The 13018-nt window shown below is 44.4% G+C and overlaps 1 protein-coding gene across 2 annotated transcripts in view; it reads left to right on the top strand.

Moving 5' to 3' along the window:
• Ndc1 (Nuclear division cycle 1) overlaps positions 1–8023 on the top strand; it is a 46645-nt gene extending 38622 nt beyond the window's left edge. For both annotated transcript variants that reach the window (XM_075875021.1, XM_037432054.2), the window contains exons 16-17: positions 4165–4310; positions 7801–8023. In XM_075875021.1, coding sequence (XP_075731136.1) covers positions 4165–4310; positions 7801–7864 — 210 coding nt within the window. In that variant the 3' untranslated portion in view covers positions 7865–8023. The remainder of the gene's footprint in view (positions 1–4164; positions 4311–7800) is intronic.
• The last annotated feature ends 4995 nt before the right edge of the window (positions 8024–13018 follow it).

Genomic DNA, 13018 nt, shown 5'->3' with positions numbered 1-13018 from the left:
ACGAAGCGCTGATACTGGACCAGCTCGTTATCGAAACCTTCAAGCAGTTTCTGGCACAGGCCTCAGTTCAAAGCCCTTCCGCTTGATAAATCAGCACCACCACGATGGCGAACCCTTGAATTGCGCCCTCATGAGCCTAGAGTCGCACGCTGTCATGCGTGGTGTCCTTGCACGCAGCTCTTGGATGAATTCGGCGAATAGTTTCCAGTTCAGGGTGCACTGTGGTCCGTCCACAAAACAAACTTTTTTTTTTTGTTGCTGCAGGATGAAATGCGCTGCTTTTGGCTCTGATCCTGTATCGGATGCTTTTCTTCGATGCACCGAATTCGGCAAGGTTCTGTTTGACGTTGCACAAGTCTGTTGGCAGCTTTAGGGGTTGGTGTTGCCAGACTGCTGCCAGATTTGGCAGATAAATTTGCCCCTGTAGTTTATCCTTCTCCGCGAGGGCTCTGTGTCGTCTGCAGTGCGTTTCACGAGTGTGTGTGCGATGTTGGCCGTTTTAATTAACGGAATTAACAGCAGTCGGGGTGCGCACTTTGGTGTGTGCACAGCTGTGCAATTAAGAGGTCGGACACGGTCGTGTGTGAGTACATGTTCAAGGGGAACTGATTTTGTGCGCTGTGTTTCAGTACATCGCACTCGTGTCGCAGACGCATGAAATATCTCCGTAGCAGTGCGTACCTAGTCCACTATGCGAGACACGTTTTCTGGGGAAACTGAATAGAGTCGCTGCTGGCAGTGCGCTTCCTTTAACAGATCGTGCTCAATCGTGTCAATCGTGTCTCTGCACAGCTGATCACGCCGCGTCGATCACATGGGATGACAGGGACGCTATGCTTCCCCTCGCTGTGTCAGCACAATACATATCGTTTGGACTTGTGTATATATCAAGATTAAACGAGCCAAAGATGGATCATTCGTACAATGGTGTTTCGAACATGGGCCTGTGGATTTTCGGTGTGCTATGCGTGTCCACGAAGGGAGCCGAGGCTGTTCGTTCATGGCCGACAACAGGGATGCGGCCACCCTCGGCCATGAACTAGTGCATAGCCAGCATTGCGGATGCCAATGGGAGGCTGCTAAACCTCAACTGGCACACCGTGAACCACATGTACTGTCAACTTCATCGACCCTGTAACAGGCGCCTACACACAAGGTATCAAGTGAGTGAGCCGCCACGCAGGCGATGGTGGCTCACCGCGGCGTGGTTCCGTTTACAGGTCCATGCGAGTCCAGTCTTGGTTTAGTCTTGATATATACACGGGTCTGAACAATATGAGTTGTGCTTACAACAGCGAGGGAAAGCACCGTAGTGCCCCCGTCATCGCCCGTGGCCGACGTGGCATGATCAGCTGTGCAGAGACCCTTCTGAGACACGATTGAGCATGATCTGTTAGAGGAAGTGCACCACCTACTGCAATTCTATTTAGTTTCTCCCGAAAACGTGCCGTTGTGCATAGTTGACTAGGTACGCACAGCTACAAAGATATTTCGTGCGTCAGTGACACGAGTCTATATATTGAAACGCAGCGCTTAAATTCAGTTCCCCTTGAGCGTGTGCTCATACACAATCGAGCCCGACTTTTTAATTGCACAACTGCCCACACAGCAAGAAAACGAGCCTCAACTTCTGCAATGCACATTGTATGTTCATTCTGTTAATTAAAGCAGCCAACTTAAGTAAAACAGCCAATGTCGCACACACACGCGGGAAAGGCACAGCTACAAGTGCACACTTACCTGCCAAATCTGGCAACAGACCTATGCAACACCAAACAGAACCTTGCTTCGAATTCCGTTTTGCCACCAGGTTGCCGCGTGCTTCGGCATACTTGATAACTTTTTTCTTAAAGCTTATCGTAAACTGCCATCAACTGCCTCTCATTTCTGAAGGAAACAGAAAAAGAAAACAGCAGACCGACAAAGATAACCAACACTGCAGGCCTTTTCTAGCCTTGCCCAACAGCGTCGCTGCTGATGCTCATGATGCAATGAAGGCTTTTGACTTCAGCTGCCCATTGTTGTGAGACTTCGACATTTTTTTCTGCCAATGACTGCAAAGACCCGTATATAAGACGATGGTCAACTTTTCATCGCGTTTTTTAAAAAAAATATTAGGCCTATATTTCAATTTTACGGCAGTCACACCTTCTGGCTAGTTGTCGGTCCCTTTGAGAAAAATCAACTTACACTGTGTCTCGCAGTGGACTTTTTCTCTGCTTAGAGAATGTATTGATTGCAATGGTAGCACTGATTTTATTAACTCTGGGGTTTATCGGTTGACAGCTTCTCGACTTTACTTGAATTGTACTTGAGCAGCGCATTTCGTTCTTCTAATAACTTGCTCAGTGTATGGGGCAAAGGCATTTTTATTGGTTGATGATCTCCCATCTATTGACCAGGCACGTGGTGGGAACCTAGACTCTTAGCTTTGTCTCAGAGCTTTAGACAAGATGATGATTTTCTTGTATATCTAGACACTTCTCTTTGACCGCTTGCGGCGATGTGAATCATAATTCATCAGTCCTTAGGTAGCATGGTAAAGGTTCGACATTAATGCGTGAGCTATCTCAAGACAATCATTTGCAGTTTTAAGACATCGAGCCGTTACTAAACGCTGCACTATCGAGCTGGATGTACAGCCCTTGTGCCCATGAGGTCCTCCTGGCTTGTGAATCGGCTCACTCGGAAACTGTGACAAGAGTGATTGCAACACTGTCTGCAGTCTGCATTATAGAAGTCATGCGAGCACACTATGGAAGACTGTTTTTCAGTTACAGATTTCAAGGCTGCTTGCAGACGGCTTCTCTTCAGCAGTCTTTAACTGTGCGTCCGAATCTTTGTTCCGGAAGTCAAAAGCATGCAGCAGGTGGTAGCCCAAGGCCACGCAAAGAAAAAGGTCACTGATGTTGCCTTATGTGCCCATGATTGCTCGCAATTTGTAAAAGGTTGCAAGCAGGCATGGTTTTCCAGTGGTTTTATTGGCACCGATCAAGCTGTCCAAACCTTGTGCTCACATTTATTTGTAAAACGCCAAGCCTTTATGCAAAAAGAAGCATGCCCGGCCAGTTCAGTGTTGCATGGTAAGCATTGCTTACGAAATTTCATTGAGCTGTCGCAAGCCAGGCATCGGCCAAATCAGTGGCTGCGTTGACGATTGTCTTAGGGAGCATGTTTTATAGATAAGAAATGGTGTGGTTTCTCACGTGCTGATTTATCATGCTTCGGGTGGCTGCACATTATTGTGTGGAGAAGTGCGTGGCAGAAAGAAGCAGAGGAAACGTTAGCACGTGAAGCGCTTTAGGCGTATCACATACAGAAGGGAGGTGGATGCATCAGTTTCCTGGCACAGCCCTGTGTATTTCTGCGAGAGAAAACTCCGATAATTCACACGCATCGGTATCCACAATTGTTAATTCAAACTGGGACACCCCCCCCTTCCCGGCTGTCATTGCTTCTCCCTGAAGTCGGCTCACAGTGGTCACAATGTGTTGCAAAGCCAAACCAAACCAGACTTAGTAGTTGTGCAAAAGAACGAAACAGCAGCATTTCTCAACAGATGAGAATTCGTGCACGGTGCTGGAACTCTTGGGCAAGCTGTGAACTACGTTCATGGAGTCACGACAAAATAAGTGCACCCAAATTCAAATTACTGACTACTTATTAGTATTCTAGTTGCATTAACCATGCCATATAAATATATACGTTTTGGAGCATAAGTAGCTTCATAGACTCGCTGTTCACATTAATGCATGTCGATGCTTGTTTGTGGCATATTCCTTGACTGATTATTTAATTTTGTTTGCTCTTAATTCATGAACTTAATTTACCCAAGACATGTAATAGAGCCTAATTCGCTATAGCCCAGGGGTGGCCTCTGTGGGTTCTGGCCACACTGTGGCGTAATGTCTGTTCATTCCAGCACCCGTCCACTGATTTGGACTCTGCTTTATTGGAGCAATTTTAGACGCCTTCGAGTTTGAATAAACGAGCTCTTACTCTAATGCTATGCTCTGCATAGTTTCTGTTGGGGAAAAATGAATTAGTTAGCTGAACATCTACCGTGGGTTAGTTAACATGGCTCATTATACCTAGAGATAACCGCAGTAGCGGAGGGCTGTTTTGCTTGTGTGGTGTTGCCATATTGTGGTGATCTGCATGCAGCTGCTGGAGCGTCACAGCAAGCGCTGCTCCATTCTGCGTCGTCCCAACAGCAGCTTGGGCCGTGAGCTTCGTCTGGGGAGGGCCTTGGCGGCTGCAGTCACGACCGGTCTTTACCAGATGACAATCACATTTAAACAGCACCTTGGGTAAGTACAATACATCATCATCATCGTCGTCACTTGTCCCTTTACTTTATTGTCACCAATTCACGATGTGCCCGAAAGCTTCGAGCAAGCAATTCGTGAAATGCTGGCTGTCAAGTACTACTCACAGTGAATGTAGCTTTAAGCATGAAAAATGTAGCGCCGTCTCGTCTAAGGTATTTAATGCTAGAACTGATTGCTTTGTAGCTGACGGCGGAGAGTGCATAGCACGTGCTACAGCTCTCACGTTTTCGTTCTTTCTCGACTGGGGCACGCAAGTTGCATCTTCAATAATTTTGTTTATTTGGTGTGCACACATCCAAGAGAAGGCACACGACATGTTATGTAGTTCTGAAGTACGTTTTTTGTTGCAAGGTCTTCGCTTTCATGGCAAATGGAGAATTCATGACATACACAAAAATATGCATTAAAATTGCATATTAGATAATTTAACTGCAGAATCATTGAAAGGTTGTTATTTAAAGCTGGAAAATAAAAACAATTTTTATTTTGTTCAGCAGTTTCGTAATTCAAGCATTAAAGGGTTATTGACCTTTGAGGACCCTAAACAGGACATTACATGAGGGGGGAGGGTTTACATAGTCAACATGTAATTGAGCAAATGCTTATAGCGAAACCCCACAACAAGACAAAATGCACGGAGCACGCAAGAGAAAACAATATTTCATGGCCAATGTTTGCTGAAAAAAAGAGGCATAGAATGCAACGATGCGAGGAAGCTAAAAGAAAATTTAAATAAGTAAAAATAACAACGGACAAAGAGAAGTTCAAATAAACTGGACTATGTCTTGCACGAGCTATAGCGGTGTGCAAGACATATTAAATGAAAATGTTTTACTGAACTATGACAAAATAATGAGAAGAAAAAGAAAAAGTAAATAATAAAAGGTATTTACCAAAAGCGTACTTGAAGGCTGCTTGACTTGTATGGATTTCTTTCAAGAGCAGTAGCTTCATAAATGACATTAAAGGTGAATGAATGGCAGCACGAAAAAAAGTTAATTGAAAAACAGATGTTTGCATAGCATTTATCCCTAATGCTTTAAAAGGGTGCTGCACCGATATTTTACCCACCAAGTTTGGGATTACAGGGCCTTAATGTGCATAAAAAAATGCTAATCACCTCATCAATTCAAGATACAAGTAAGCAAAAAGAGTTCTCGCCAAGCGAAAACTTGCCCTATTCAGCTTCCAGTCTAAATCTGAATTTCTATTCAGTGGTAGTGGAAATGGTTGTTCTTTGTTGTTCTTTCCCATTCGCCCATCATCATGCTCTCTAATGGACAATTTAACTTTGTTGAGCGCTGGTCGCAGTTGTCGCATGCCTAAGAACGTTGGAAACAGCATTAGGACAATGTGCTCAGGCTGCACATTATGCGACTATGAAACTGAAGACCCTACAAGAATGTGCTAGAATGCAGCACTCATACCAGCTGACGAAAACATTTCCTTTTGATGTTTTATGGCAACATTTTACGGTAGTTGTGCGTGTTACTTAAAAGCTTGTGCACTTTCATCAGCCGATTGAATTCAAGCTTTAGGCTTAATGGCATGTCTAATGGCATGTCTAATCTTGGCACAGCTATGTGTTTGAAGCTTAGTGCGAAAGCCTGCGCAGGATAGAAGACCCAGTTTACTATTTAGCGAGGTTACTTGTGCCACCTTACCAGTAAAGTTTTTTGGCCGCAAAGCCAGGAAATCAAAATGGAGCTGTATCTTTCTGTTCTAAAAGGTGAACCGGGGTCAGTCTATATAAGATTGTATTTACTCATTGCAAGTTAGTTTTATCTTGTGCTGCCCCCCCCCCCCCCCCCCCAAAAAAAAATTATTTTTTTGATTCTGTGATTAAATGAATGTTTTGCACACTGTGTCCTTACTAGATAAGACTGCGAGAGCTTATGAAAGCAACTGCGGTCATGTTTCATCATAGGTACACTCAAACCTCACTGTAATAAAGTTGCATCTGACACGAAAATAAGTTCGTTATATCCAAAAATTTGTTGCAAAGCTGTATTCCTAGCACCATACCTATTGCAAAAGTACAGTAAAACCTTGTTAATTCGAAGGCACCAAGACCGTGAGAAATCTTCGAATCAAGGGGGTTTTCGGAATAGCGGAATAGTATACAAAAAGTGGGATGCAAGAAACTTGAAAATATTCCAACTAATCGGGGCTGGTTGTTCGCAGTGCCAGCTAGATCGCGGCTCCTAGGGTTATGTTTTTCAGCAATATAAGGTCGCGATTTTGCTGCAAACAAGGGAGAGCGCCGGGCCTCGCTGCTGGGACCTCACACACACACTCACGCACACACACACAAATCGTGATCAACTGAAATGTGCGCCTGCTAAAAACAAGACATCTTCACTGCAACACAGTAGTAACATGCGGGCAGCATGTCGCCTGCTCCTCGCTGCGTCAGCAGGTCATGATGCGGCCATTTGTCCATTCTTTTGAGTAAAATGAAGAGTTCAGTAATGGGGAGTGTGACGAAATTCGCGATGTGTCTTAGCTTGAAAACATGATCATTGAAGCTTTCGAACCGAGTTTTCGGAGTAGGCGTGGCAGGCAAGCACTCTGCCAGCAGTGCAAGTGCAAAAATTGGTGGAGCAACCAGCACTCGTAGGTTCGAATACATCGGGAATCCTGACAGACTGACCTTTATTAATGTCTTTATATTCCTGGACAGAGTGGGTAAGTCATGATGCGCTGACGTTGCGAGAAGCATGCGACATGCTGCTCGCGCGTCACTGCTGTATTGCAGTGAAGCGCATCTTGTTTTCTGCAGGTGCATATTTCAGTTGATTACACGACCGTTTTTCTTTTTCTTTTACAATTTTATTTTTAGTGCTGGAAGTATCAAGGTTGGAGTGCTTCTGATGCCACTTATTAATGTCGCTACAGTACATCGCCCAGTGGTTCTTAAGGGTTGTTGTTCCCGCGGTTTTGCGGTGAAATCGGGATCGGGCATTGGCACACTGCATCCAAAGTTTTCGAATCAACCGGACTGGTGCTGAACTCCACTTCACATTATCCGCTGAAGGTTATATTGCAAAATATTGGACTTCAGAAATATTTCGAATTGAGCGGAATTTCGGAATAACCGAGTTCGAATTAATAAGGTTTTACTACTCTTTTTTCACTTCCTTATAACCAATATCTTGATATATCTAGGTTCGTTATATCGAGGTTCAAGTGTAGTAAAAGCTACGATGATAATTGTAGTGATTGATCTTTGTAGTGATTCAAGTTTTGAAAAACATTTATCAAAGCATTCCAGGACTTCAAATGAAGTATACAATAAATGTCGAATCACCTGTAAAATAAACTTTCAATCAATCCTGTATTGCAGTATGTCACTTGTTTTTGCAATGCTGATGTGTTTTAGTTACGGTACTTATTAGCAAATGGTAATTGTAGCTGGTCTGTTCTTGCCGAGACTATTCACAAAAACGTGCATTTTCTTTTATTTCAGGTCGATAGACCTCACAACTGAACATATGCGACGCCTGAAGCAGTTTGAAGATTTCATTAGATAACTCTATTCTGTAGTGAGTCTTTTTCTCCCACATTTTTTTTTAAGTGCCAACACTCATTGTCACTGCCATGTATTCCTGTCATTTGTATATATGAATGTTTTATAATATTTCTGATCTGCATTTGCATAAACAAATAAATAACTTATTCATGACAAAACACTTAGTGTTGTTAATTGTGTCAAGGGTTGAATGCATGTTACCTTTTGTGATGCACATGGCACCAGAGCATTGTGATTGCTGCGCGGGTCGCACCAAACTGCTCCAAAAGGTCCAACCGGGTATGTTTTCACAACCATGCTTAAAAGTTGCACTGAACATGTTTAATATTCCGAAAATGACTAGGTAATCTCTCGATATCGAAATGCCGCAGGATGTGCCTCACATTGAGATGTGTATCCTCATGTGTGCACACCACACAACAGTGGATGTAAACACATGCATATTGGATGTAAACATGTGCACCTTCTCACCCCTGAATTAACTGTTTTCAAAATGAGCAACTAGTTTTTACATTTGGGATGCGCATGATCCTGGTTGTCCAAAAAGAACTGAAAAACTCTTTGCTCACATTTCTCAGTGAAGAGTAATATAATGTGCCAGTTAATTTAACAAAACATTATTTGATAACTTCATAATTTTTACTTCATTTATTCCTTGAATTGTTTAGATAGAACACAATAATGTTTAATATCTTAAATTCAAATTTCAAGAATTAAAAATGACAGTAGGCTATACGGTTTAATATGCTGTAGGCTACCCAAACACACCCTTTATATCTACCATGGTTCTCTCACAATGCTCTAGCTAAAGTTAAGTATTACGCATCGTCTCCGACCCACGACGGTGGTCTAGTGGCTAAGTCACTCGGCTGCTGACCCACTGGTTGTGGGATCGAATCCCGTTGGTGGTGGCTGCATTTTCGATGGAGGAAAAATGCTCGAGGCCAGCATTCTTAGATTTAGGTGTGCACTTCAAGAAACTGGCAACGACAGAACTTCAAGTCTGCACAACGCGCTGGGAACCTGCTACGAACGGAACGCAGGTGGGTTGAAGCTTGTGCTGCCCATTCTAGTTGGGATCTTTTTCAGTTTGCATGTTTCTTTTGCAGTGTTAACCCTTGCACTCTTCTCTGAATTCTTTGTAGCCTCTACTTCAGTGCTAGACCAGAGAGTTTGCATGAACCAGACGTGGCGTTGTGCTCAAGTATTACCCGTGAGACTGCGTTTATTTTTTGACGTGTGTTTTTATTGTCCAAGTTCTGCATTCATTCCAAGAGCACCCACGTACGCCCCGTGCGCTATTTTCATCGTGTTCTCTGTGCTGTTGCCGATGATAATGAAAACATTTTATTATGAAAATTCAAAGAAAACGGGGAGGGTCCCTATTCCAGGACTCCTATGGTAACCTCAGCGACAGCCCAGGCCCTGAGGATGAGGGCTCGGCAGACCTCGGGTGCGCCGTCGCATTGGGTGCCTTCCCATTGCTCTGAGGTATGAGTGGACCGAAGGATTGGAGGGAGGGAAGGGAAGCAAGCGGCGGAGCACTCTACGGTAACGTGAAAAGTTGTGGGGATAGCGCCACAGCCTGGATGGGCATCAGTATAACGAGTCGGGTATATTTTATTAATGATGTGGAGGTTCGGAAAAGTCTGGGTCTGCAGTTGGTGAAGTGCGACAGCCTCCTCGCGTGTGAAGGAGTCTGGTAGGAGTTGGTATTACTGTCGTTGGCGTATGTAATGTTGTGTGACTTCGTGATATGTGAGAAGTGGTGAACCTGACTCTGTGTTGGGCGCCTCACTGTGCGGGGCCGCTCGGAGGGTGAGTTCGTGAGCAGCCGCATGAGCGCGTTGATTACCTGGCAGTGAGACATGACCAGTAGTGCCGACGGAGTCTTTATGGCGGACATACTACCCGCATTGCATCAAGCAAGCATGACTTTCATTCCACGAGTAGAACAGTACAGTCAATCGCAAAAGTTTGGAGACCACAAGAGCGCATGCCTCCGTGCCACCTAGTGGTGCGCAGATTGCCGTCGACAAAAGTGCTAGGCCAATAACAGGCCTTCCTATTATTCACTGGCCTTTCATTTTTCTACTGCCACATAGCGCATTGTTAGTTCTGCGTAGCCCATTGCTAGTTGGTATTTTTTCCACCAAGCGTTGATCTGCAGTGTGACCATCACATTTGTATTTTCGTAGCAAGGTCAACGCTATCAAGGCGTGTCTTAGACAGCGTTTCATTGGCTAAATGTCATTGTCACTTTTGGTAAAGATTGCGACTGATAATCTATGCTCATAGACTGCTTTCAAAGCAGAAGCACGTGGGTACAGACGCCAAAAAGCGTGTTGCGTTAAAAAGTGAAAATATTTGTATGCAGTCAGAAAAAAGACAGGCTGTAGATTAAGGAAGAGATGCTTCTCGGGCGCTGCGGGGCTGTTGACCGCTGCTTACATAGCAGAAATGTTGCGAGGAAGCTTTTGGCCACGCACTCGTGTGGTCCATAAACTTTTGTGATTGACTGCACGTACATTAATTGCGAAGAGCCGCCCTGCTTCTTCAAGCTTTGTTAATCGCAGCCGTCGTTCTCTGAAGGGGTAATACGGGTTACTCGAAAGGTGGAGTGCTCAAAAGGTAAAGGTATGAACACACTGGCGGTGCGACACTTTCCCACGCACCGCGCGCCGCCGCGAGACAACGCTTTTCTCTCTCTTTTGTGAAGCTTCAGGAACTTTCTGCCGCTGACCGAATCGCCTACTGCGCTATTATTGTTGTTGCCGCCAGCTGCCGCGTAAGCAAAAAATTACGGCATATTCACGGGGTGAATGATGATGAATGGGCGAAGCTCCGGAGGGATTCATCGGTAAACTGTGAATCTTCCGTGTAATTCGCCCAGTCGATCATCATGTAAAGACGTGAGAAACGCTGTGTGTGTATATACACAAATCAACTTTTATTTGTTCTTAGACGATGGATGGCTTGCGATGTCCCTTGCCTTGCGCGCTCGCACATCGGGATTCTGTCTGCGAGCGCGCGCTGCTGCCGCCTTGCGCTCTCTCCGCTGTGCAGCCTTATCCATCCGGCGACTCCGAGCGCGCGCCAACTGCGAACGGATTTTATTACAACGCTCCCCCTAGCGTACGTCGCCGCACTAAATCGAACGATTGCCTTCAACCAATGACACGCACCATGTGTGACATCATTTCTATTTTATAAGATCTCGCGTCTTTCATCAACTACAAGTACCGCTTTCTAGTTTATAACATCTTGCATCTTTTCATCATCAGCTACAAGTACCACCATCTAGTAAACACTACAAGAACTAAACAAGAGGTGGCTACATACAGGAGACGGTACCGCCATCTAGTGAACACTGCAAGAACTAAACTAGAGGTGGCTACATACAGGCTACAGGGGACGCACAGCGCACGCCCTAAGGAGCTTCGCCCCTAATAACCAATGAGGGCCTGCTTTACCCCGTCCTTTTCACATTGGCGCCGTCTCTTCACTCATGCCATTCCTCCTCTACATCTATTACGGAGAAAAGATGTGAGCTGGCAGCAATCAGGTGGGAGCGCGTGCCTTGGCAGGTGCACTCTTGTCTCGGTATTGAGGGACTTTATTTGTTCACATGTTATCTGCACAGCCGCACCGCGCAGGCTGGGGCACCTGGCGCATGCAAGCGGAGAGCGAAAAAGCGAATCGCCAACGCTTTTCATATTTGCAGTCATGGCTACCAGTGGCGCTGACTCACTCCCAGGTTTAAATGCATATACGTACCCTATACAGTGAACAAGGGGATGTCCCCCATTGTAACTCAGTTGGTATAGCATCGGATACGTTATTCGAAACTCGCAGGTTCGGTCCTTGCCTGTGGCAAGTTATCTTTTCATCCACTTTCTCCTGATCTTTACATCATAATCCCCTGTACTTTTCCTTGCTTTTTGACAGTTCCAATGTTTCTGCTTAACAAAAGGGAGCCCTAAAATTTTCTTTATTGTTCATTGATGTCCTACTACTTGTAATTTGCTATTTGTACGACTACATTTATTTTTGACAAGTTTTCAACTTTTGATACTCTTGATGCATGAATTGTGATGAACGGTCTTCAAATGTCAAGTTTGCCCAACAATTTCTGAGCCATCTGGTATTACATACCAAGAAAGACAATGACTGTCGTTTTTAGAGTTCATGATTATTCTTAATACATGCATAAATGTTTAATAACTCCTGGCAGTCAGTCACTTTCATTTTTATATATTTCAAGTAATAAATTCAAGATCCATGTGCAATTTGTTTTTGGTTGTGTTCATTTAGAGCGAGCAAACGATACTTTTGACACAGTTGTCCTTAGAAAGTTGCTCTCTTGCAGAGCCATTGAACAAAGTTGTCCCATCGCTGAAATGATTGTCTGCAGTCTTACGCAGCAAATAATGAGTTAGTAAAGACACCGTGATGCAGAAAGCAGTTTTTATTTGGTAGTATTGCAGCCAGCAATAGTGATGTTTTGACTTCTCTGGTGTTCAAGTTTGTATGCCTAGTCTTCTCACATTAATACGTACCAACTCGGCTCGCCATTATTCTATCTTGCTCTTTCTTAGTCACTAGACTTGAGAACAAGCAAAACACAACTTGCGTTCGAATGTGTACATTGTGCCTCAAGAAATAATGAGCTCACTGACTTCTCCCTAGCATTGCCAACTGTCTTTTCCCATACTCTGTGCCACATCAGCAGATCCCCTGGTGGGCATCCTTGCAGCGCTTCCTCGAGTAAGTACTTTCTCACATTTTCACGAGTAGCTTGAACAAAGTTTTGCTTCTAGCAGACTTAGTCATGGTCATCGTTCTCTGACAGGTAGATTGCCACTATCCCTCAAGAGAAAGGTATATAACAGCTGCATCTTGCCGGTACTTAGCTACGGAGCAGAAACCTGGAGGCTTACAGAGAGAGTTCAGTTTAAATTAAGGACGATGCAGCGAGAAATAAAAAGGAAAATGGTAGGTGTAACCTTAAGGGACAAAAAGAAAGCAGAGTGGATTCGGGAACAAACCAGGGTTAAGGATATCATAGTTGAAATCAAGAATAGGAAATGGACAAGGGCCGGGCATGTAGCACGTAGACAAGATAAGCGCTGGTCATTAAGGGCAACTAACTGGA

This window comes from Rhipicephalus microplus, chromosome 10, assembly GCF_043290135.1.
Source record: "Rhipicephalus microplus isolate Deutch F79 chromosome 10, USDA_Rmic, whole genome shotgun sequence".
Lineage (NCBI taxonomy): Eukaryota > Metazoa > Arthropoda > Arachnida > Ixodida > Ixodidae > Rhipicephalus > Rhipicephalus microplus.
The sequence above is the reverse complement of the archived record's forward strand: the minus strand, read 5'-3'. Positions and strand labels throughout refer to the sequence as shown.